The following is a 26,668-nucleotide window of genomic DNA, read 5'->3' on the forward strand; positions in this document are numbered from 1 at the left end:
ATAATGATACTCGCTACGAGCTGACAGTATAAACTAATATGTAATTTGTCCATTCGCAAATATTTAATATACTAAATCTCTAGCAAAGTAAAAAAGTGTGAAATTTGGGTTAGAAATTATGGAGTGAGCTGAATTGAAAGAAGTTGTGAAGATATTGGAAAACAACATTTTCGAAGATGAAATCTGTTAAATATTATAATAATAAGTAGATATCTTGAATATATATTATTGATAATTATTTATTTATTATTATTATATAATTATATACAAACAATCAGCTAATTTTATGGCATTTCTTACTGATTTAATCGACGAATATTTAATTATATTTTATTTAATAATTTATTTAGAATTTTTCGTAAAATATTTTTTTAATTTTAAATGTGAATTATCGAGACAGGAGTATATGGACAGCTTACTTACACTTAGCCACTCTGAAAGGTTAGTATAATGGTTGCCAACGTGGAGGTCGATGCCTGCAGAATGATTTTCGTGAAGGCCATCCAGAGACTATCAATGCTTGGGAATAGTTGATAAAGCAAGTTCATCGCTTTATATATATCATATTACATTTTATATAGACAACAAAAATGAACTATTTCTATATTCAAGTTCAAGTTAATTATATACTATATAATAAATATAAATAATGTAGTTCTATATTCCAATTTTCTCAAAAATCGAATTACTTTTTACAGCACTAGAAAATATTTATTAAGAAAAACGTATTCAAGTATATAAATTAAAATGAATTGTAATTTAAAATATTTATGATTATTTGTTTTTTTTTTTTTGAGAACTCGAGCGCTGCGGGATGACATAATGCACAAGTCGCGTACAGCCGGGTGGCAATTATTTACTGCTGTCAGTTGCATCGTCCCGTTTCGTTTCCATGGTTAACTGCAAATCGGGCGCTGCATTTAGCAGTTCAACTTTGTTGCTTAATGAATCTTTAGTTGGCAGCATCAAGTGAAACTGCATTTTCTTGCAATGTCGCGCTGGCACATTAGTTTTTCACAAACTGACGTAAGGCCAACCAGCAGCAACAGCAGCACGTTAACGCTGCGTATGAGTAACGTAATTGATGCTGGTAATTAGCAGCAGGCGGGTAGAGACTGAGATGTCGATGTTAACGTCTCGGCAATCGCACACATCTTGAAGGCAGACAGCACTTCGAGGTGTTGACAGGCTGAAGTTCAAGTTTTGCTTTCCATAAATTATAAGACCTTATTGCGAACCCAAAAAATACTGAGGCGCATGTATGTAATACATATTTGATTCTGTTTTGTTTTTTTTTTTTATTCATCAACATTCTCTTGTCCGCATCTCGAGTTGTTTATCGTTGGATTTTCGCATTTGCTTGTCTCGGATTAATCTCTTAATTTTGTGGTCCGTGTTGTTGCACTTGTTATTATTGTTGTATTAGTAAGTACTCGTGGCGCACTGCTGGGTTCAAAGGTTTAGCGCAGCTGTCTCGAGACTTTTTAGGGCCCTGAGCGCTGCGCTGTTCAGTGTTTTGGCTGCAGCACTTTCAAAGTTTGTAATGGGAATTTACATTGACCTTAACGCTTCAGTCAGGTGTCAGGTGGGATAAGTGCGTTTGTGTGCAAGAGTTATTAACTGAGCAGTTAATATTTTGGAGCACTTAAGTGGATGGCAGCAGCTGATTATTGATAATTGCTGTGCCACTGGAGTTATCAATAAAAATCGATATAAAGAGGAACTTTTTGGGCTAATAACAGTCCGTGAATCATAAATCGCTGAGTTGCAGAAAAAAACTTAAGTCAATCAAAATATTAAATACATAAATTAATTATAAACTACTTAGTTACTTCAATAAGTGCATCAGTCGGATATCGATAGTTCTCATGTTACCTTTCTATCGATCAATTTATGTATATACTTATTAGAAAAATTACTTTAAAAGCTAACTGCTGCATAATACTGTGATTATCATATTGCTTAGCTTTGCAGTTTGATTATCGATAGTCATCATGCTCCTTCATAATCGATAAAAACTCGTTTTGCTGACGCCCTAACTTAAAATGATACTCTTTGTTACAAAATCATGCTAAATACTGAAATATTGGCCCAGCATTTAGATCAATAGTTCCAAAGATTGCCTATCGATAGCTGATATATATGAGTATAATCGATAGTTTCATAAGCTTGCAAGATATTTGTTTTCATATAAGCCTTTGATAGCCAATTAAGATCAAATATAAAAATTAAGTTTAAAATGTTACTTCAATATTATCGATATATCACATATACTGATATCGATAAATAGATATAGATGAACACGATGATTCATTGTGGAGAGAGCTGCTTAGCTAGCTTAGAATTCATAGGTTCTTTAATTGATTAACTGTAGTTATCCAAAATTCAATAACTCTCATATTGTCATTTGATAAAAAATCGATATACAGTTGACTTACAGTGATCAAACTGACATTGTAGAGTTCTAGTTGTATTTCTTTATTGTATAGAATGTAAGTTGTTCTCAATCATCGATTTCTTAGGTATTCTCACAGTATTTCTTTCTGTCACAAAGTCTTTTTTTTTTTTGGCTAAATAGACAAATTTTTGGTTGCAAGCGACATAAAGCGAGACAACAAACCCGTTGGGCAACATTTGTGGCAAGCCGGCAATCAGATTTGGTGACGCTGTCGATAACGCAGCCAGCCTTGACCCGGTTCTAGATGCGACTGCCACTGAATGGCGCTGGCTTAACTTGGCTCGCGTAATGCAGAGCCCGCTGGCTGACTTCTAACCTCCACTTAAGACGCTCCTTGACTTGATCCCAGCTCCCCCTGCCCACGCAACTATTTTAAGACGCAGACAGATTTCAATTAGCATTTCCGCACGTTCGCCTATTTAGTGTTTGTTGTTGTGGATTTAACTTCCATTTGCCAGGCCCACTGTTGCTTCCTCTATTTCTTTACCCGGAGCCTAATTAAAAGCGCATCTCTCGCGTCTGTATTGGCAGCCGCTGAGTTAACACTTTAAGCTCCAGCAGCGATGCCGACAAGGGAGTTGCCGCCTGCTCTAACTGTTGCGATGCTGCTGCAGCCCCGCCCCAGTGGCCCAAAAAGTTTTCAATTAGGAAATTTTCTCATTTGCATTTCAAATGAATTTCGCGCTACTTGAGCTTCAGTTGTGCGCCGCTTAAGTGCTTCCTATTAACATCTTGGCATGGAAATTATCCTCTCTGCTAAATATGAAAAATCACTTTTCAAATGCTTCATTCGTTTGTTCAACAATTTGTTCAAGGCGATTAATGTCGTTTAAATAGCTTAAAGTATGCCAAACAAATGCTTTACAAAGTAAATAGATTTCATGCAGAATTTAACGACTTCTCTCTTTAAGTAATCGAAAATGCCAACTTATTAAATTTCCAAGCAAACCAAAGTCACACAAATATATATGTTTTATATATATCATACTCACACTTTTTTCATTAAATTAGTTTTTGGGTCCCAGCAGTCGCGACGACTGCCTGAAAAAATCTTGAAAATCACCTAAGGGGCTCAAGACGTCTTAGCTCTGCAACGTGATGTGCGTGAAAAAGAAGAATAAATAGCGCTGGGGATACCCCCAGCCTAGACTAAAGAGCTGGTGCTAAAAGCAAAATATCGCCAGGAGTGGCGCCCTCTACCGAACAAAAAAATAAACAGTTAGCAATGACACATGCGAGAGTATATGCCACTTGGAAATACCCCACATTAGAACTTAAGAAATTTCTGAGTAGCTTAAGACTATATATATCATATATAGAAATATATGACAAGAAATCTTTATTATCAATATGAGCACGAAGCCCTTGCACAGATATATCTTTTAGATCTTGTACCTCCAATATATATATCGCAGCTTAAAGAGTCTCAAATTGTGGATACCCAGTGTTAGAGCATCTAAGTAGCCAAATAACTGTAATACATATAAATTATATCAAATAAATCAGTGATAAATTGCAAACACAGGTACAGCATCATCCCCATCACCTGAGCACGACAACGGCAATAGTTGGGCACACCAATATTAACAGCTAACCTGTCACACCTTTATACGCAGGACATGTATGTCTGTGTGTGCATTGGTGTGCGTGCGTGCGTGAGCACTCACGCGTATCATTTGACAACGTGTTTATGCTGGAAGCTCAATTTCGCATTGACAGCATCTTCAATGGTGCAAACGAATGGGGAAAAATAGAAAGTGGCAGCAGCAACAAGAAAAGCGCCTAACAAGCACTTTAAGCTGGCGCCCGTGACAAGCTATTCCAAGTGCTTCATTCATGCAGCCCAGCAGACCGTCTCGCTCTCCAGTCACTCGCTCTCTCTCTCAGTCTCTCTGTAGCCTGCGTCCTTCTTAGGACCACCCATCGCTGCCTCGTCCATAGACAGTCAGCCATCATCAACAGCAGCATTGATGTTGTCATTATACTCATCGACATCCTTGTCATTACGCTGCACATACGAAAAGAGCACGAAAACACTTGTCATTAACACAATCACACACTCAAATACACACAAGCACTCACACACACACACACACAGAGGTATACCTCAGCAAGCATGCCTTTAACACCCGCCTAAGAAACTTGTTACATTTTTTTCTTTGTTGTTGTTGTTGTCGCTGAATACAACCCTTACAAGAATACTTGAACTATTTGACAGTGCTTGTCACATATGAAAAGACATTTTTGTTACCCCCGGCTAAGGGGGTTGGTTAAATGCCGATTCTGGGTATAACCATATGCGTATAGATATATATACGTTTCATAATTATATATCATAATGTTACTTTAGACTGTTTGATTGACTAGCTGATTGACTCAATGATTGACTAAACTAACTGACGATACGCTGATTGATGGACTAAATATTAGACAGATTGATTGATTGACCACTGACTAACTGACTGATTGACGCACTGATTGACTATATTAACTGACTGATTGACACACGGACGACACTTTGACTGATTGACTGGCTGATTGACTGACTTATTGACTGACTGATTGATTGACTGACTGATTGACTGACTATCTGATGACACACTGGCTGAGTAACTGATTGTTAGAAAGATAAGCTGACTGACGATAGTCTGATTGATTGACTGGCTGACTGATTGATTTAAAGATTATTGACTGAGTAAATTCCTGATTGACCGATTGAATGAGTGATTGACTGGCAAACTGATTGATTGTTTTATTGACTGACTAACTTATTGACTTGCTGATTGACAACTGATTGAATGACTGAGTTATTTCCTGACTAACTGACTGATATGACTTACTGATTGATTGACTGACGAACTGATTGATAAGCATGTAGAATAACTGACAGATTGAGTGACTCTCTGACTCATTTATCGTCTAATTGATGGCAAAAAGATTGACTGATTGACTAGCTCACTGACTGTTTCACCCACTAACGGACTTAAAGTCTACCTGTCTAGTTTGGCCCTTCACCTTAAATTTTAAGCCCAACCCATGCAAAACGCCGAAACACCTTTGCAACAGCTTTACCTTTAAATCTTTTTCTCTTTGTCTATATTCGCTGGCGGCTATATTTTCCCCCTCCTTATCGAGCACTCACAATTGTACATAGCTGACCACAATAAATCAAACATTCAACTGTATTGTCGTCGGGGGCTAACCACACGAAAATACTAAATCACTTTTGGATGATGGTCAACAAGCAGGTAGAACAACAACAGCAGCACCAAGCAGCCAAAAATAAAAACAAACAAAATTGTGGTATATATCACAAGGATAAAAATTGCAAAGCCGCACAATGAGGCGGGTCAGGATATATGAATGTAGAGCATTTATTATTATTTTTTTTTTTTTGGAGCGTGTCTTTTATTCAACTACAAAATTCACAATTTTCTTTTGCTTGATGTTGTTGTTGCTGCCTTTGGCACATTCGTAACGTATACGCAGCGTATTGCAGATGCTTGCCACAGCTGGAACATGCGAACGAACATCAAATATCAAATAATTGTTTGCCATTTAGCAATGTGCATTTTGAATGGTTGCCAAAAAAAAGAACACACAAAATAGATGCAATGTCCATTTGTTTACACAGACAGACGTAGAAGAAGCAAAGAGATTCCAAAGACATATGTATGCAGATGCTTGTAAATTTAAACATAAAAAGTAAGTTTTTGTAGAGGGAATTTTCTGTAAACGAGCAACAAAATACCCTTTGAGGCATTTAAGAGCTAATATACACAACTATGTAAGGTTGGAAAAGTTAGCAAATGCCGAAATAATAATTTGAATAGTTCAATATTTATTACAAGCATTTTTCATTTCATTTCGGCAACGAAAAATATGATTCAGAAATAAATTTTAAAATTAATTTTATACTAATGAAATCCTATTACAACCAAGTCTAAACTTGTCATGTTTGTAAACTTCAACTGTTTACTGAATTCACAAAGTCCAACTTGACAAAATCTAATCTAAGAAAGTCTATGTAATCCCATAACTCCCGCTTCCCTCCTAAGCCTCAGCTTTATTGTAATCCTCCCACTAATAGCTCGCCCTTGTTTACAGGGTAAAATGAAATTGCAATTGAAATAAATGAATGTTATAATCGAAGAACAAAAGAGCACGCCATGTGGCAGGCAAAATGCAAACTGCAAATCATTTGTTTTTTAGCTTCAAAATGGTGAAAAGACCCTCGAAATCTCTGTAACAGTTTCAGTTGCTCTCCCAAGCATTTAGCACTTAGATTTGTATGTCCAAAAACAAGATTTATAAATAGGACAGCTGCTGGCTGCCAGGCAGCTTCATGGTCAATAACATCGTCATTGTGAACTGTCAGCAACTCAGGCAGTTTATTGCAGTCATAATTGAAGTGATTGATGCGACAATGTCGTTTATAGCCTTCTCTTTTTTTGGCCAGGTATTGCAATTGGACTAACAGCAGCAGCTGCCAGTTGGACCGCCAATTTACACGCAATTTTCACGTGCCAAAGAAACACACACGAAAAAAATGCCACGACAGCCCATTGCAGGCAAATGTGACTCTGGGGAAAATTAAAATTTTCTACGCAATTTGACGCACGCTAATCGGGCCGGCGTCAGTCGAGCTTAAGGTCCGGCACTGTTAACTTCACATGGCCGTAACAGCTGCTGTTCAGCGTAAAGCAGAGCAGAGCAGAGCCGAGGCAGCAAGCGTAGCAAAGAGCGCCATAAAATATGAAGAGAACCATGGCGTGTCGGCTGCTGTTAACTTGCGCTCTCTTAGCAGCTGTAGAAGCGCTGTTAAATATTCGGCTTAGCTTAACAGCTGACACTAAACTAAGCAGCTCTTTTAGCATCGACAAAAGCTGTTAGGCTCGCACGCACAACCCTAAGCGCTGCCCTGGGTGGGTAAATTGACTCATCTGGCAGTTACATTAAATGTGCGTTGGCCTTTTTCCGGCAGTAAAAACGTAGCCAATGCCAAGGAAAATTTAACAATGCGGCAAAATAAAAATAAAAGCCAAACAAATTGTGCATGAAATGATGCCAGGACGACCATTGCAGCCATCGACTTGCCTTCAAGTCAGCCTATGTAAAAATATATTTGAAATTTGCACAAATGAAAATTGTGACAGAAAATTGAATTACCCCAAGCAGAGGAAACAACAAGGCCGACGGCTACCGCAGTGAAAACAAAACAATAAAACCAAGAATAAAAGTTGAAAGTGTGCCCCTGAAACGAATATGTTGACAAGGCCGCTAAAGCAGCAACAAAGAAAAAAATGCGCTAGCAAAGTCAAATGAAAATCATCAGACCCAGAGGGCATCTCCAGCTCCAATTGCTTTGCCTCCCACCGCTGCCGCCAGTCGCTTGTTGCCACATTAGCCACGCCACGCTGTGTCCCCTAATGAGCATGCCAGACATATGCCATGGGCCATGTACTACCTACTTAATCCACCTCCACCTCCGACATAGACGCCGACGTCGACACGCTCTTTCCTCCTCTTTTATTCCTCTATCGAGGCAAAGATCTTTGGACTCAAGTGAAATACGTATATTCTTGACAAGAGAAAAAAGCCAGCCCACTTTAAGGGTTGTCTCTGTCGGTCTGCCGGGCTGCGACGACCCATGGCATATGCTTCGCCAGTTGCTGCTGCCATATGAAAGTGTTTTTATTGCTGCATTCCATATAAGGCACTAGCCATAAGAATGCGATTTTTAGCATTGCGACAGCTGGTCAGTTTGAAACTTGAAACTTACTGAAAGCAAGAAAAACATTTTAATTTGGGCGAATTCGTAGAGGAGTTGAAGGCGTTGAAAACAAAAGTAATAAAAGTTTGTTCGAATTGCGCGAGAAAATATTAAGATCTTCTAATTTTGTATATACATATATATATATATATATATATATATATATATATATATATATATATATATATAACGATAAATGTTATAAACATTTTTTTATGAGTACACTAAGTCAATATAGTAGTATTAGCAAAACGAGCTTGCAGCTTGGAACACTTGGACACACTGTTTTTATAGAAATATTGTATATAAATATAGTTTTGACGTATCGACTCACATACAAGACTTTTTCAACGCTCAAAAAATTGAATAGATGGGTTATCCAGTTAAAGCCCTTACTTCGCATTGTTTCCTAATATCAAGAATAATATGCAAAGTCAACAACAGCAAAACGCCTTTGAAAACTGATTACAGTGTATTGACTTCCAAAGAGAATACTTAAAATAAAATAAGCCCATTTTCATAACTATTTTACTATATTGTCATTCTGGTTAGCACTATAGAAAAATCAAGCCTCGTAAAGCTTTCCTATGCTAAGCCAAAAACTAAGTCAGAAGAAGAAAATATTTTTCATATTTTTTTGTAATATTTTTTATATAAAATTTACAATTTTTAACATAAATAAAACTGGTTTACTTATTCTACAAAAGCTTTTAATTTGCAAACATTATATTATATAAATATTTAGAACTAAAAAAAAATAAATTGCAAATAATTTTTAACGACAACATTTAAATAATTTCAATGAACTATTTTTCAATGGAATATTTAAGTAATGTCTGCAGAGATATGTTTCGTTTTTAATGTGCCCCGGCGAAACATTAAATATCATTTATTTGGCCAAAAATGTTGTTCGCTTTGTGCAGCAGAAACTGTTTCACTTGTTGATGTGAATGCATATTACGTATACGCAGCGTAAATTTTCTCATTTCGCATAATTCGAATTTACATGTGCGCTTAGCTTGCCAAAAAATATAGTAGAGAAAACAAGAACAAAAATCAAAATGGGAAGCGTAAAGCGGGGGATAAAGAAAGAAAAACAAACTTTGCGCGGCACATTTTTCACTCGCTGGGTTTCCATTTCAAGTATTCCGTAGACGTATTTCAAAAGATGTCTAAACAAAATGCTAAAGAGATTTCTTTCTGCTTTGGCTAGGATGCATGTTGAGACTCTACACATACATATATGTTACGTATGACGTCAGCGAGGCGCACATGAGCTATGCGAAAACGTCAGTCTGTCAGTCACTCGGTCGTGGAGTCAGTGAGTCAGCTTTCAGAGCAGAGAGCAGCGCGCAGCGCGCATTAACAAAAGTTTAGCATTGCATTGTGCTGAGCTACCGGGCTGCAACGAGCTAGTTGCGAACTTGACGGCTGCTGTTGCAGTTTTGCTTGATTTGCACCAAATTAAGTTGGCCCCCATTCATCCGGCCAGTAGACCATGTAGACCCAATAACCAACCCCCGCCAACAGCCCCAGTTCTGTGCCGTCTGACTGGCGGACGACCTGCGCCACTGGCTGCTGCCCAAAAATGCAATAAAATTAAATGCTTTTATGTAAAAACTTTATGACTTTGTGTTTATGCTCGCTACACGCTCAACGCTGCGACGCTGTCCCGGCCAAGCACCGCCCATTGCGCCTCTCCGTGCCACGCCCTGGCCCCATTGTGCGCCTTCGTAATGTCTTCTGCTTCTTCTTCAACTTTGTTGGACTTTAGCTTGGCCTGCTTTAGTTTTTCGTCTCTGTCAGTTGCTGCCGCTGCTGTTATTACTGCCGCCTCGCATGTGTTGACAGTAATTAATTTAACTGGCGAAAATGAAATTTATATGGCCAACAACACATATTGGCCCGCACTTTGTCGCTGCAATTTGTCCAAATGTTGCACAGCTCGCGCTGTCCGCTAAGTTCTAAAAATTCTTGCTGCTGCTGCAGCTTTAAGTAGCCAAGTAACTAAGTTGGTAAGTAGCTGACAGAGCTGATGAAAATTGATGGCAATTGAGTAAACAACAAAAAGAATGAGTCCAAATAGAACATATTTGATGCTAGGAGACATTGCTCGACCTTTTCAAAGCATATTAACAATTAAAAATAATTAATTAAATTCTACTAAATTTTTTTTAAATTATCAATAAGAAAAAAAACTTCCAAGTTCCACGAATAATATGATTTGAGCAGACGTTTCCAGAGTTAAAACTTATGCAAGCCAAACTTATGAAGCTTAAGAAAGCCGTGCCAAACAAGTAAGAATGAAGCAACTGCTCACTTTTTGTACATTACTTATATATATTATTCACAATCTATATTATATATATATATATATATAGTCTTATGAACACGCCCTAATTGATAGTTCCATTAGTAGCGGCTACTGTAAAAACTTGTTGATTCCAGCTCTATAATTATATATATTAAAGTATGCTTGCTATATAATAATTTCTCTCTTATCTTACAATACATTTCGTTATATAAATTTGAAGCACCTTTCCCTCTCTCTACAATCAAAAGCTTTCAATAGAGCACATCACCTTTGACCCGTTTATGGGATGCCACAGTTAAGAACTTCGCCTCTGTACAAATTTGTCAGACAAATTTGTCAGCGAGAAAAAAGAGCAAATAAAGAAACGGCAATTAGCTTATAATATCATTGGGAAACTTGGCAAAACAGTCGTAAAAGTGCTGTGAGGAACAGTCTCAGCCAAATGAAGCTGAAAAGTGCAATAATTTTTGTCTTTTTATCTGTTGCAAACTTGGCCAACAGCATCAACAGGAAAAGTCAACAACAGTAATTATAATTTGTTTTTGCTTTTGGCTTTGCAATAATAACAAACAAATACTTAATTACAGAACTGTCACAGTATGCAGCAGAGACAGATTTTTGCCAATTTAAATTTCATTTCAGTTAACTGAAATGTTTTTGTGCATGCCAGTCAATAGCCAGGTCATAATTGAAGCCCATTGAGTATTTAGTTACAAGTCACAGCTATGCATAGTGAATGAAAATTGAACTTCAAATGGAGCTGCCAGTTGTGGAGCTTAGTTGCAGTTTGAAAGGTGTGCAGTTCTAAATATTTATATATATACTTAGTCTAAACTAAGTTCTAGTAAACCAAATTGTTTAGTTACTCATCAGATAGAAGTTGAAAATTTATTTCTAGAAGTTAATTTGTATGACATAATCTTTGTAATCTCTATAATAACTTTTGTTTTACCTAAAAGCCATATTGATTAGAGCTTAAGATTTTATCAATAATTAATACGCAAATTGCATTAAGATAATGAACAGAATTAACAACTTTATTGTTTAAAAAGACACTTGAGAAGCTTCTAAAAAACTTCAAGAATATGATATTTATTTCAAACATTTTTTATTTATATATTAATATTTATTTAAAGTAATCCACAGCAGATAATATAAATCTAGGACGAGCTGCATCCAATGCTTAAATCACTTCCAAAAATAATGTTTTGTGATCTTGTTCAGCTGCTCCTTTCATGACGTCTTTATCTTCTCAATTAATGTGTGCGTTGACCTTTCATAGGCCTCCTCAGCTTTACAGAGGGATTTATCAAAAATTTGATACAGATGCTTCATTATTTGGCGGCTTCAAAAAGCGAAGCAAAAAGTCCACATTCTAAATGCCCTCACTTGACAGCATAAGTGAGGCACATGAGTAGCAACAATTAACTCGACTGCTCCCTATATAAAAATCTACTTTTCAATAAAAGATTTCTTTTGATATCTTCGAACGTCCAAGAGACTCAGAGACACAGAATTGGTAATGAATTGGCAATAGCACAGTCAATAGCGCGTACTTGTGAGTGAATTTCCCAAAAGATCATCTAGCTGAATCTATATTCACTGGGTGACACGCTCAAAGATATGCACAAAAACTGCCAACGTCAGCATGAGGCATGGAACGTGCGGCATGCGGCATGCGACATGTGGCATTAAATCATTTAAAGCAAAAAGGACACAGGACAGAGGACAGAGGCCAGAGGGCAACGAGTGGCACGACTCGTTGCGATAGGTTCACACAGCACACTTCCGCTGCCACACAACAGCTACAGCAACAACAACGAATGGCTCAACGTGTTGCCAACAAGTAAACAAAAAGTTTACGCTTCATAGCACAAATTGAATAAATCAACGAATGTCGAGCGATTTGAAAAGCATATAAAGAAAAAGTTACGTGCATAATTGTTGTTGCCTAAAAAAGCGATAGATAAAAATAAGATGAAAGAAAAGACCACAAATAATTAGTTTTAAAGCTAAGCTTAGAATGAAAATGAGAAATATAAAAAATATATAGATCCGAAAGGAATTAACAAATTATTTTTAATAATATTTTCTAGGAGTAATTAACACCGTTAAGTTAGTGAGAGGCTTAGGCAATAGCAGCTGGGAAATAAAAAATATGTGATCCATCTGTATACCAGTGCTAGCAGCGAAACAGAAAGGCCAATGAATCCGACAAATTAGCTAAGGGAGAAGAACATATATATGGGCCCACTAGGAAACATATCAAAGCCATTGGGAGAGACGAAATGAAACAATATATACGTAAATAATAGTTGTTTATATTAGTTAACTAAAGCCGCTGGCATGCAGTCAAAGTTTGTTTGGGAAACCTAAACTGCTTAAGCTAATATAATAATTAAATATATTTGATTTCTACTTAAAGATTATCCTAAACATCAAAGCTTGTGGCAGACAAAGAGAGTAATGAACAAATTATTCAAGCAGAAGCAGCAGTGTAGATTCGAAAACCGAATATAAAAGGAAGTGTCCGACTAGGATATACCTAAACTTCCTTTGACAATGGGTTTTGTGTATATAAGAGTGCCAAGGAAACAGACAATCGAATAGTAATACAATAATATTTGAGATATCAGTCAATTATATTAATATAAAATATAAAACTATGGGCAATCGTAAACAATGCGATAAACGAAAATTTGTAGTACTTGTTAAAGAAGTGAAAAGAGTATATTATAAATGAAATGATATTCGTTAAGTTGCTAGAGACTTGAATTTTGAATATAAACTCAAATAGTCAAGCCAAGATCAAAAATATATATTAAAAAAATTTACGCATCTTTGAGACGTTAAGAACCACATACGTGGAACCTTATCTTCTGCAGTTATACAGCTAAAACTTTTTACGACTAACTTATTGTTAACAATCTCTGTTGATTTACCAAAACTTATATATATATATATATGCCTCATGGGAGGTCTGCCAAAGTTTTAGAGCTACAACGCTTGGCAGACTCTCTCTTGAGGCTTACTAGAAAGATTTTACCATTTATGCAGTCTGAGCCCGTATTATGCAGTCGATGACGCCCGGTTGCAACACCACCTGCTTGCACTTATTTAATGGAATAGTTTCAACAACTGTTCAGTTCTAGCTGAAAGCTCACTGAGCCAAGATGTATCGCCACAGAACGTAGGACATATATATATATATATATATATATATATTATTTATTATTACTTATTAATATTAATAATAATAAATTATTAATTTCTGACTTACTTCTTAATTTCAGCCTGCTGCTGCTCGCGGTGTTCTTTGTGATGCACATAACAACACAAAAAGTGACTGTAGATGAGCGTTTTTTTGTGGAGAATTGCCCGAATATAAAAATTATAACGAACCTGACCAAGGAAATGGTATGTATTTACTTAATTCTAATTCTTTTTGTTTTTTTTTTTTTAATTATTTATGTTCCTTTGAGTAGCTTTTGGGTGTCTGGTATGCGTTCGCATCGTCTCCGATATTCTTTAACGACTATCAGCGTAGATGCGCCTCGTACAATGTGAAGGACTCACGTGAGTATATGGCAGCGATTGACCTGTGGCCAGCCAAAGTAACTTCTTAGTACAGCCTACTTTAAGACCAATATTGTGTATTACGACGAGGAAGGTTGTCTAATAACATATTCCTGTTTATTCAACAAGAAACGGGGCATGTACTTCAGTAAGTAATGCAGCTTAAGTTGCTAAATCTCTTGAATAATCAACTATTTTGTAGGAAAACTTCGAATTCTCACCCGCACGCGCACCCCTACAAGCACTATAATGTATAAGGCAATGGAATTTACAGACTCCATACACTTTCCCATCAATGCATTGCGCTGGCTAAGAGCGGAGGCATTTTGCTTTGAATGGTATTTGTTAAAATTTGATTCAGAACGTCAGCCGATGAGCTATCAAGCGCCCTTCAATCAGCACGGTCCATTGGGACGTTAGCAGCTCGAATTAATTGCATAAATGTTCAATTATTGTAACATAATTTGCCTTACGAATGTTAACCATTGAATCGCTGATTAAAATGAGGAAATCGTATAATGGCTGAGGCCAAACTTAATTAGGATTGTCGACCACCAAAATCAATTACGTCGTCAGTATCGGCCAATATTATATGTATATATATATATATATATATATATATCTGTGTATATTTATTGCTTTCGATGATTTCATGTGTTTCGCGCACATATGGCCAACATCCTGGCATCCTGGCCATGACAAGGGCGCATTAATGAATGATGCCATGAACTACACCCTCAGCCTCCACGCCCAGAATTTATGTGTGCGTGTGTTTGCAGCCTCCCAAAAAACTTTCCATGAGCCCTAAAATTATCTTTAGTTTGTGTATTTTTTTTGTATTTTCCTTTTTTTCCTTGTTTGTTTGGCTTCCTTAGCCCAAATTGCTTGGCCGCACAAATTGGCTTTAGCCTCGGGCTCCGGCAATAAAATCAAACTCACGCAGGCGTATGCGTAACGCACAATTATCCCTCATTGAGTGGGTGTGTCTGCACTCGAAGGGATAACAGTCAGAGTCCCTTAATAATTGTCATTGTCAAGTGGATTCTGTGCGAAGAAGTCGCCGCTCGCCTCGGCCAACAATAACATAAACTGTCCTTCAGAATCAATTTACTTTCAATTGTTGCCAAATTCTATTGCTAATTGTTGGCATTAAATTGAGCTAACTGAGTACTGCCAAATTCAAGTCACGCTCTCCCACAACAAATGATACTTCAGTCCCCTAATGGTACAATAATATGAGAACTAAATATGAGATTCTGAGCGAATTAAGTTTTTGCTCTGATCAACAGATATCGATGAATATTTAAATATGTTTATAAGATGTCTGAGAATATGAAGTAATAAAAAAGTATATGAATATTGAAATCTGTTGCATTGTTGCTCAATATTAAAGAATTCTTTTTTAGTATAAATAAGCTCTCTAATATTAGCCTTCTCTGGAGACAGAGCAAGACGAATGATTAAGATATACATGACTAAAATTGTTCATTCCCTTTAGTTAATATTTTAAAATATTTGTATTATTATTTTTATATTTATTATTATTGTTTTTATTATCACTTAAGAGACATAGAGAGAGAGAGAGTTAAACTGAAAGGAAGAGCTGAGCTGCAGTTGTAAGCCTAAAGCTCAGTCAGCTCTGCAGATATCTTGCCGATAAATGAAGATTATTAAATATACATTAAATTGCAGGGAAATATTAGTATTTTCAGATGTTCCTGCTTATGTTATGAAGCATCCATTTTTATCAAAAGATGCTTTAGTGAGAGACCTGTCACACATCCACCAACTCTAGTTTCGATCTCATGTCAATTCTGGCTGTACTAAATTACTTCATATTTTTGGATTCACTCAACTCTATATTTTCTTTAGATAGACATTATATAATTACATATATAGTTGAGTGCTTAGTGCAATATTTAACCACAAATCAATGCAGCCAGAACAACATCTGTGTGTGTTTGTGGCTATGAACGTAATTGGTAAGCGTTTTCAGACTCGTATTATATTTAATGTTGTTCTCGCTGTAGTTGTTGTTATAGTTGTTGCCATAGTTGTTGTTGCTCTTCTCTTTCGGCCTGCTGCCATTCAATTTAATCTGTTTGTTTTACATTGTTATCGTTGTTGTTGTTGCTGTTGCTGTTGTTGCTGCTAATGCGCTGGGGTCGCCATTGTAACAATTTTATGGTTAGTACGTTTTATTTCAAGCGATTTACTTGTTAACATGCGCCACAGATTTTAGCAAATGTATTCGACGTGCAAATACCCTGACATAATTATATAAGCTTCTTTTTGCTTTTATCTGTTCTCTTCTTCTATTGTGCGCTCACTGAACTTAAAAATTAATAAGTTTAATTTTCGCCCAGTTTCGTTTCATTGATTGACATTCAAACTATATATTTGAAGACAAATTAAAAGGAAAAATAGTTAACTTAAAATATATATTAGATAATATTTGTTAATGTTCTCTGTTTATTGAAAACATTAAATTTTGTATAAATCTCTATAAATCTCAAGCTAAATAAAAATTAAAGCAAAATAAAAATCGCCTGTCGAGGATCCCATCTTGCTTAAACATAGTTTTTAGGTCTTAGAGGCATCACTACTATTGAACGGGTCTAAGTACAGAAAACTAAAAATTGTCAAGTTTTTCTGAAAACTTGTAGAGTCTGACAGCTTTATACTTACAGAAACTTTAACTCATTCTTAAGAAAGTTGCACTGTTTGAATTATGCCTATTAAGGGCTTGCCATTTATTGAAATTCAGTTTGCAGCCAAAACGTAAAATATCTTAGGAAAAAGATTCTAAACTGAATATACTACAGTTATGTTATCTTGGGCATAGTAAGCTGCTTTCGCTTTGCAGACTATTCAATAGCTATTGAATACGTATACGACCTGTTCACATCACTTTTCCGACTCGTTTGCAGTTTGTTGTTAAAAAACAACATATAAGCAGAGTATAAAAAACTAAATACTTTTATGTGTGTGTGTTTGGGTTGGCTAATGTTGTTTTTACTTTGTTTCAATTGCATGACGCTCTCTGTGTTTTCAAGTTCAAATTGCTTTTTATGGTTTTTATGCAATCACGTAATCGCACTCGTACGGCAATTTCCATCATGTTTCTGGCTAGCAACGGGGAAATTATTTTGGTTTCTTTTTTTCTGTTTTTTGTTTTGTTTATTTTTATAGAGCTGCAATACAAAAAGCGCGAGTCGCAGTTATTAAGGTAAACATGCAAATATCTTTTATTTGCGCTTGGCAACTCTTAATTAGTTCAAGAAGTTCTTTTGGTACGACTTGGATGGCTGTTTGACTGGTTCCACCAGTTTGCGTACGTCGAAGTCGATGTAGCTGGCTGGCTGCCTGCTATTTGTCAGAGTTAGAATTTCAATTTCGTTTTCGTTTCTTTCACGCCAAAGACACAAACACGAAACGTACCAAAGAAGACGACAAAGCAGCGAACTCGGGAGGCAACAACAAAAATTACCATTTATTGATGTGATAATCTAAAGATCAAGGTCTTCCTTTTGCCATTTCAATAATCGTTGTCTCAGCGCTCAGTTTTTATTCTTTGTTTTTTCTTCTTTTTTATTTTTTAGAAATAACGAAACTAGAATTTTTTTGTTTGCCAGATTTGATTTTAATGAATGATGCGGCAGCTTTTGCTAGAAAATTTTGCAGATTAGCAAAAATACCAAAAAGCTAACAGCTAAAGACCAACTGAATGGCAAGTTCCCAAACAGGAAATGCTGCATATGCCGAATAAGAGTTTGCCTAACGCACACAGCACAGAAGCGGGGAAAAAACGAAAGTTAAGCGGCAAATGTGGAGCAGAAGCTAGTTCTGTATTGACACTGGGGATTCGGTATGTATGCCGTCAAAGGGAAGCCCAGACGTACGTCTATGCTAAATCCAAGCATATGCAAGTCTAATGAGCCTGGAGGAAAGTGGAAATGCAATTGAAATGCAGCAAATACCGCCGCCACTCACTGCGGATTTGCTTTGATTGAGGTAAAATCAGCAGAAGTGGCATTAAAAAAGATGAGTGCATGTTTCGCATAGCAACCACTACACATACACACAGATTTGTGCAGGATTCGAAGTTGCCAAGGATTTATGCAAATTTTTGCCATTACATTAAGTTCTAATTGGATTTGTAAAGCAACTAATGAGAAGAAGTTTATGAGAAAAACTACATACGAATATATATACATACTTTTTATATTAAGACCATCGGATGTGCACTCAAATTGTATTTCATTTATATTGAAAGCAAAGTTCAAAAAGCAAATTCATAGACAAAACCCAGATTCATCGACAAGCCCAACCTCTACGCAGTCAATTGATTCAAAGCCTAAGTCAAACGAGCAAGAAATTTATTTTCTGCTTTATCCTAATCTCCAATGTGCAACTTTGATGAAGTCAGTTTTGAAACAAAATCAATGAGGAAACGAACGAATGCTAACAAATAAATGAGAGAAACTTCTCGTTGGGCTCAAATGGGGCGCCATCATATATAGAAAAACAAGAAAACAGCAGAGCGAAATTTGGTGCGTTGATAAGCAAAAGTAGGAGCCGTAGCTAAAATAAAACAAATATATAGCCGAAGAAGAGGGCGTCAAAGTTGACGCTTATCTGCGCCTCATTTGCCAAACAACAAAAGCCTCATCAATTTCATAGGCTGAGCGAGTGATTGGGCTGCTGAGTTCAAATCGTAAACAAGAGGTGACAGCAAACAGAAGACATCACCGGCTGCAGCAGTCGCAGAGCAGTGGGCAAAGAAATCAAAGTGGCCAAAGTTCACTCAACTTTCAACTTGTAATTTGTCATTGTGCCAGCGCCACGACTGAACTGAACGCGACACCCGGCAGCTGTCGCCGGCCTAGGCAAAGTGGCTGCCACAACGTCATCATTGGGGCCGGGCAAATAAATATTAAACATCATGTGCGCCAGTGTCTGCTTTTGACCATTTGGACATACGACTGCAACGCTGCGTATACGCAATAAAATTTATGTGCTCAATGCAAATGCTTTAACTGTCGCATTTTTGTGGAGAAAACGGAATGAGGCAGGCAGTCAGCGTCCAGCGTGTGGGCGTCTGATTAATTTGCGTATTGTTCTGTGAGCTATATATTTCGCTCGATCTTATTTTGCCTGATTTATATATTTTACTTTTTTATGCTCTAGCCAAAACGTTCAATGAACGCGCTGCCGCAGTAGACGAACATTTCCCCTTCACCATGAGTTATGACATTATTAACATAAATGATAAATGCGTTAATTTGTTAAAGGCTAAAAAGCTGCCTCATTTGTTGAGATATATATTCAACTAGAATCCTAAGGGATCTCAAATATTTAAATTTTACTTAACTTTCATGCTAAAGAAACCCAATTGCTCAGCTAATTGGCAGTTGTAAGCGTCAGTCATGGAATGTAAAATTGTAATTTATAAATACCAAGAATTATGGATATCGAACCAAGTCTAATAACTGGTTTGCTCATACCAGCTACACGTTGGGCAATAATAATAACACTAAAAAATTACAATAAATGGCCAAAGCGGAAGCGAATTCTATAAATTTCATTTACAAACAGTCCTTGACTATGAGCGAACACGAACACAGCATCCAAGTTCTAAGTTCGAACTGCCGGGTGCCAGTTGGAAACCACTTTGTCTTGACCGAGCCACTGGCAGGTGGATCAGAAATTAGCACTTGGCACGGTGCAGGAAAACCATCTTCGATTCAGCGAGTCAGCGCGTCAGCGATTCTCCGATTTGATATTAAAATGAAGAGGCGCTCGCATAAATCGCATAAATATGTTAATTTGTCTCTCGAGCGACGTTTTGCGCTTTGCGGCCAGGTATTTTATTTTTTATTTATTTTTTTTCAATTTTTATATCGCATTAAGTTAAAATTCAGCTTTGCACAATTAGCATAAGTTGACTGAGTGTGTGTCGTTGTGCTTATGAAATACAAGTTCTAGAGAACAAAAATAAAGAAAAAAAAGTAAAAGTAATTCGCAGCTATTGCCAATAAGACTAAAAACACATTTTTTTCACGAATTGGGTCAATGGAATGATGAATAAAATTACGGAACAGAAACGAAAAAAGTTAATAAAACAGCAGCAGCAAAACAGTAGCTGAACTGAACAAGTTTAAATTACATATAAATGTATGCAATATCATGAAATTTAATTAGCTATAAAGCAACTGCAAATCATGCGCAAACATTAACCTTCTCAAAGTTTGGGCTTGATAAAGCCAACAGTGCGTATGTGTGATGTAATGTGATGTGCTGTGATGTGGGCTGTGCGTCTGTAAATAATGGAAAATATATGCTGTGGCATATTGAAATAAACTCACACGCACACAGAATGTGTTCTTTTTCATGACACAGACAGTGGCATAGACAAAGGCATCGCAAAGGCAGCCCGCGAGATAAGCAAAGCTCATAAAAGGTTCAAAATTCGAATGAAATGAGCGCTAAAGACTGAAATTATAAACTCATAGATAGACAAACGACAAACGACAAACGACAAACTCTGAAAGACACAAGAATGTCAACGAGCAAAGCTCTGCGACAGATTCAGCTCGGCGGTCGACCCGACAAGTCCCAAATTTGAATTCGAAAAGCTAGGCACAAGACTGGGTTGGAGGCCCGACCCGACAGTCGTTGACGGCAGGCAATTGATTAAATTTATTTATTAGAGCACTGAATGTGCGCTTTATGAGCTGTTCTTAAGCGTTATCTTTCAGAGCTGTCCAAGCAGCAAGTCGGCAAGTGAACGCATTTGTCCTTTTCACAGTCCTTGATTGGTGGCAAATTGATTTTGGTCAGCAATTTGGCCGACAACTCTCCGAAGACGTCCGCCTTTTGTTCGTCAATTGAATTCACAGACTGTTGTTTATCTGCTTAGCGAATCGATACAGATTATCCCAGCAGCTGACATATGATATTGCATATATGTAGGTCTCTATTGCTTGTTTTGTGAGCGTCTCCATGGCAGCTTTCCCTTAGCGGAAATGCAATTTCATATTCCTATTTTACATTCTATTGAAGTCTCGCCTCGGGCTACGTGCGCTCTTTAGTTTTAGTACTTATTTTGTGTCTTTCTGATAAAAAATTAGCTAAGTTCGTGGCTCGATTCACGTCCCGGTGCTTACACGTCGCAGCACAACAAAGACACAAAACAAACAAAAATTGAAATTGATTATTTTATTATACTACGAATACCCTACTCGACTCAACTCGACTCAACTCGCCTCGAGTCGTTGTTGTCGTCAATGTCGCTTATCGTCGCAACATGAGCAGACGTTTAAATTTCATTTCTGTTCTCCATTTCTTTTGTAAATCGTGCTTCAAAGCTTAGATTCGCACTTCACACATGACTCATACTTCGACTCAATAATAAACAGGCTATATATACACATATATCACTTATATGTTATATTTAAAGAAACATAAGAAACACTTTGAGTGGACTTTGGCTGGCATGAAATTTTAAATCAATGCTCAGCGAAAAATATCATGAAAGTTTCTATAAAGCACAAATAATTTGCTTTATAATTAGTGGCTTGCAGTGAACAACACTCTTTTGTTTGCAGCTGCAATTTGTAGGATTTGTGGAAAAAAAAACCCTGAAAACTGACATTTAATGCGGCTTGGGCGGGCTTTGTTCGAACTTTGGCTTGGCTAGCAGCTCAAACAGTGTCCAGGAAATTCCCATTTATTTATTGTTAGACTGACGATTCAACCATGAAAATGTTGAATGATCGACTAGCAGATAGCCCGTGTGACATTACAAAGTAGTGTATATAGTGAGAGAGAATATTGAGGGAAAATATAGAGAGAGTATGGAGAGAATAGAAAGAGAATATAGAGAGAATGTAGAAGGAATATAGAGAGAATATAGAGAGATAATAGAAAGAATCTTGAGATAGTCTACAGATAATATAGAGAGAAGACAGAGAGAATAAGAGAGAGTATGGACAGAATATAAAGAAAATATAGAGAGAATATAGAAGGAATATAGAGAGAATATGGAGAGATAATAGAAAGAATCTAGAGATAGTCTACAGATAATATAGAGAGAATACAAAGAGAATATAGGGAGAATATGGAGAGAATATAAAGAGAATATTGAGAGAATGTAGAAAGAATATAGAGAGAATATAGAGAGAATATAGGGAGAATATGGAGAGAATATAGACAGAAAATGTAGAGAAATAGAAAGAATCTAGAGATAGTCTACAGATAATATAGAGAGAATACAGAGAGAATATAGGGAGAGTATGGAGAGAATATAAAGATAATAAAGACAGAAAATGTAGGGAATATAGAAAGAATCTAGAGATAATATAGCGAGAATTTACGGAGAATATAGAGGCAATAACGACTGCATCAAAAGAGAGATTCATATACATAAACTCTAATCAGCTCTGCTATGCTAGCAAATAAGCTATATTCGAAGTGAAGCTAGAGTCTTGTATTTAATCTAAAGAAAACATTTTTCTGAATGTAAAGTCTGCTCAGCTGATTTGTGTGCAATTTTGGCATATTGCAAAATATGGAGCAAGCAAACTGCATTCAAATTTTTGGGCAGAAGCCACACACTAATGATGCTGCAGCCACCTATACCCAGACCTGGACCCTGCGTCTCATACTTCCACCCGAAACAGCAGAGGCCCCTGAAAGGTCGGCGCTAGGCTACGATTGAGGAGATTAAGACGGCAGCTGAAGAAAGCCACTGAAGACTATTTGTTAGTGTTTCGTGGATAGGAAAAAACTTTAAATCAAATCTATATCTGACAGGGATTACTTTAAAAGGCACAAAATAGATATTCATGAGTAAATAAATAGCTCTTGAACTTTTGGAACAGAGCTCGCCTAAGCTGCACTGTACTCGAACTTAAAGTTGATTATAAGCCCATCACAGTGCCAACATAACATATCATATATCGTTTCATTCATTTGAACTTAGCACAACTTTCAGCCGACCTTTAATGCTGTTATTCTGGAGCATGCAAAAAGTTTTCAAATATTTTTCAACTTAACATAAAATATGAATCTCGTATATCTCAACTTATATATCATATTATATATACTTTATCCTTAAGCAGCGCTTGACCCAGCCAACCAATGGCCCAGCTCATTGGCAGCAATGTGCGTAAGTGCATTTCCATATGCTGAGATTCGAGCGTTGCACAACATCTGCCAGCCACACAAAAATGCAATTTAGCCAAATGCTTTGGTGCGACAGTGAAAAACACTCACGACGACGACGTGTCGTCGCGACTTGCTTGGGGATACTTTAATAAAGTGCAGCCCAAATTGTAGACCTTTGTTGTTGCTGTTGCTGTTGTTGCTGCTGTTGTTGGTGCAGTTGCAGCCACCGTGGCGTCAATTATCGCCGCTGTACGCAAAGTGGGCCAGGCAAATAATAAACGCGCCCAGAGCCGCGTCGTCATCAGAGGCACTCCATTGTCAAATGAGCTTAAACAGGCTGCCACGCCTCGATGAAGTGCCTTTGCACCTCCAGCCCCCAGCCGCCAGCCCCCGAGCCAGCAGCCACCAGAAACCAACCAACAGCCCCCAGTCCCCCGCCCCAGCCCTGCTCCGTCTTCGTCTCATTCACTTATGCAGCAATCTTTGACTGCAGTTTCGTTTTCATCTTTTTAAATGCCCTAACGCAGGGTACAGCAGAAAATAGATTCAAAATGTTACATATATTAAGCTTTACTACAAGTAAAGCTTATTTGAAAATTATCTACCTTAAAAGTTAGGTATTTCCATGAGCTTGTTGAAAGAGTGTAGAGATTGGCTTCACCTGTCTGAGGTAGATCTACTCCAGTAATGGCAAGGGTATTTTGAATGTCGATCTGCCGCTTGATGCATTTTTTTCTTGCTCTTTTTTTTTGTTTTCTTCGCCATTTTCACGCCTCACTTAACGACTCGTTCGCTGATTGATGGCGACCTCAACTTCAACTTGGACTCCGACTCCGACTTCGACTCCAGCCGCGACGTTGACTGCTGCGGCGTCGGCGGGCAGGTGTCGCCGCCTAATTAAACGAAGGCAACGCGCACGCATGCGTAACTCAATCGGCAAATATCAGCAGAAAATGCCCCGCCCCCTGCCCACTTTGTGTGTGTATGTGTGTGTGTGTGTAAAATGGGTCAATATGCAATTATTGCATTTTTATTTTTATATTTCTTATTTTTTTTGCATTGGGCTCAGCTTTTGTTTGCGTCACTGCGTAACGTGAATAGTCGCTGCCGGGGAAAAGGGCTCGCACGTCCCATTTGAGCTACTCGAGATCTTGATTTGTCAATATTTGCGCATTGCTCGCACAGTGTGCGAATGCCATTCACGGAACTGTGTAGAACTCAACTGAAGCGAAAGACAATTACATAATTTCATTCACATTCAACTGGTAGCAATATTTGCAATTCAGTTAAACAACACGTAGGAGTGTACGAGTGCCCGACTAGAAGATGCACTGAGCCCTGGTCAGAGCTGCATAGTAAATTTGAAAGCTTTAACTATTGTAATAAGCGAAATAAATATATCGATTATTATCGATAGCAAAGGAAATGGGTTGAGTTATCGAAGCTTTGTTGCTGCCATCATACGGGGAGGCAGACAGAAGAAAGCACAGTAAGACATGCCTATATCAACTCATGCCATGCCTCCTTCTACCACTTACAAAGATATTCATAAAACCAATCAAATCTGAAATCGCATATCCAATGGGTTCAGGGGTTAATGTAAATTCTATTTCAAAGATAAAGTTTGCTCAAACACACAGCATAGCTACATACCTACAGCATAGCTACTTCCTCATTAATTTAGTTCTTTTACGAACAAATTCCACAACTCAATTTCAGGTAGTTCAAATTGTTTGCTCAAGAACTTTGCTCATTTCCGTCAGGTTCAGTTGCCAAGTTCAAGGTGACCATTTGCATAAAAGCTACAGAGAGAGAGAGCAAGAGAGGGAGAACGAGAGCGAGAGAGTGAGATGGAAACAAGGCATTCATATGCCATCCATATTCGTCTGTATTATTACTCATGCATTAAGCGCGCACCTTTGACAACGACCTCTCTACTACGAAATACATCATCGTAATAAAAGCCACTTGGTAGTATTTGTCGAAGAGTCAGCTCGCATGCTCTTCGAGCTTGACTCAGAGAAATATTCGGCTGTCAAGTGCAGTCAGAACGTCTGCGCAACACCCAAGATCTAAGTGTGAAAACGAAAGAGCTAAAATAAGAGAGAGTTAGAGAGGGTGAGAGAGAGAGCGAAGGGCACGCATTACTTGGCTGATAACACTAGCTGACAAAACTTACAATTTTAACTTAAAGAAAAGAAAGATTATATAATTTGTTAACATGATTATATAATATATATCATATATATATGATATATTATATATCATATATTATATATTATATATATATAAATTAAGTTTTTAATAATTATATTTGAAAGCACTTGAAATGTCTCCTGCGTAAGTAGCAATGAAAGCTAGAAGACTTTTGGAAATTTCTTTGATTCCATAAAGCATCAGAGACTGTCAAGTCGATACAGATATTTTCTGTCTATCCCTTAACCCCTCTTTCTCTCATTACTTTTCTACGTCTTTCGCTGACTCTTTCTTTCTGTCCCTTTCACACTCCATCTGTCTATACACCTCTTCCACCTCGAATTTTCTTCAATCTCTCCTCACTTTTCTTATGTCCTCTCTAAAGTCTTGCTCCTCCTTCCTCTCTTCTATTTTCTTTCTATCTACTTTTTATTGTATCTGTGTCTATATCTTTACATTTCTCTTTCCCTCTCTGTCTCTCTCTCCCCTTCTTTTAATATTTCTTTATATTTCTGTTCTCACAGTCTAACTTGATTTTTATATCTTTTACTATCTCTATCTCTCAGTTTCTCTGACTCTATTGAACTCTCGCTCAATCAGTACATGTGATATATAGGAAAAATTAAGTAAATTTAAGATTCTTTTACAAAAAACTTCGATTTTTTAAAGATATTATTAAATTGCGCTTAGCAATCATTTATATATTAAATATATATTAAATTGTATCCCATACAATCTTTACCTTAACTTTATAAAAACTTTTCAGTCATATTTAACTACGATCATAACACATATTACTCGAGTGGGAAGTTAAGTTTTGCCAAATAGTGTTAATAAGTCATCGATGCGAAGGCTTTGAGATAAATTAGCAACGTGACACGTGTGTATAAGAAGAGGGAAACGAATTGATGCCAAGCTATAAAAGATGCTGGCACAGCTAGTGGCATGAAAACAATATCCAAAAATATGCCGAGTTATATAGGGCCATAATCGAATTGGAATTGGCGCAAGTGACCCAGTTTCCAGATTCTTTTTCTTAGGCATCAATGCGAAGCTGTTGCGCGCGGCTATTTCATTTGCCTCGCCAAAGATTCTTATGCAACATTTGCGGATCTATTTAGCCTCGACTCGTTGTGCGCTGCCGTCTGCCGGCTGCCGGCTGCCCACTGTCCGCCTCGTG

At 37.2% G+C, this 26,668-nt stretch overlaps 1 protein-coding gene across 1 annotated transcript; it reads left to right on the top strand.

Moving 5' to 3' along the window:
* The first annotated feature begins 13,703 nt into the window (after window positions 1-13,703).
* Window positions 13,704-14,653, top strand: LOC111597268. The gene is made up of 5 exons (XM_030224477.1): window positions 13,704-13,735; window positions 13,839-13,962; window positions 14,031-14,121; window positions 14,177-14,269; window positions 14,324-14,653. Exons 1-5 carry the CDS (start codon window positions 13,719-13,721, stop codon window positions 14,539-14,541), a joined length of 543 nt encoding a protein of 180 aa, XP_030080337.1. The 5' UTR covers window positions 13,704-13,718; the 3' UTR covers window positions 14,542-14,653.
* Window positions 14,654-26,668: the final 12,015 nt, after the last annotated feature.

This window comes from Drosophila hydei, unplaced genomic scaffold (assembly GCF_003285905.1).
Source record: "Drosophila hydei strain 15085-1641.00,03,60 unplaced genomic scaffold, DhydRS2 tig00008114-arrow-pilon, whole genome shotgun sequence".
Taxonomy (NCBI): Eukaryota; Metazoa; Arthropoda; class Insecta; order Diptera; family Drosophilidae; genus Drosophila; species Drosophila hydei.

What these genes read in the sequence shown, in the direction of transcription:
- LOC111597268 (XM_030224477.1), top strand. An exon ending in CGAACCTGACCAAGGAAATG is followed by an intron (nt 13,963 to 14,030) that starts GTATGTATTTAC and finishes TCCTTTGAGTAG; the next exon opens with CTTTTGGGTGTCTGGTATGC. An exon ending in GTACAATGTGAAGGACTCAC is followed by an intron (nt 14,122 to 14,176) that starts GTGAGTATATGG and finishes TTCTTAGTACAG; the next exon opens with CCTACTTTAAGACCAATATT.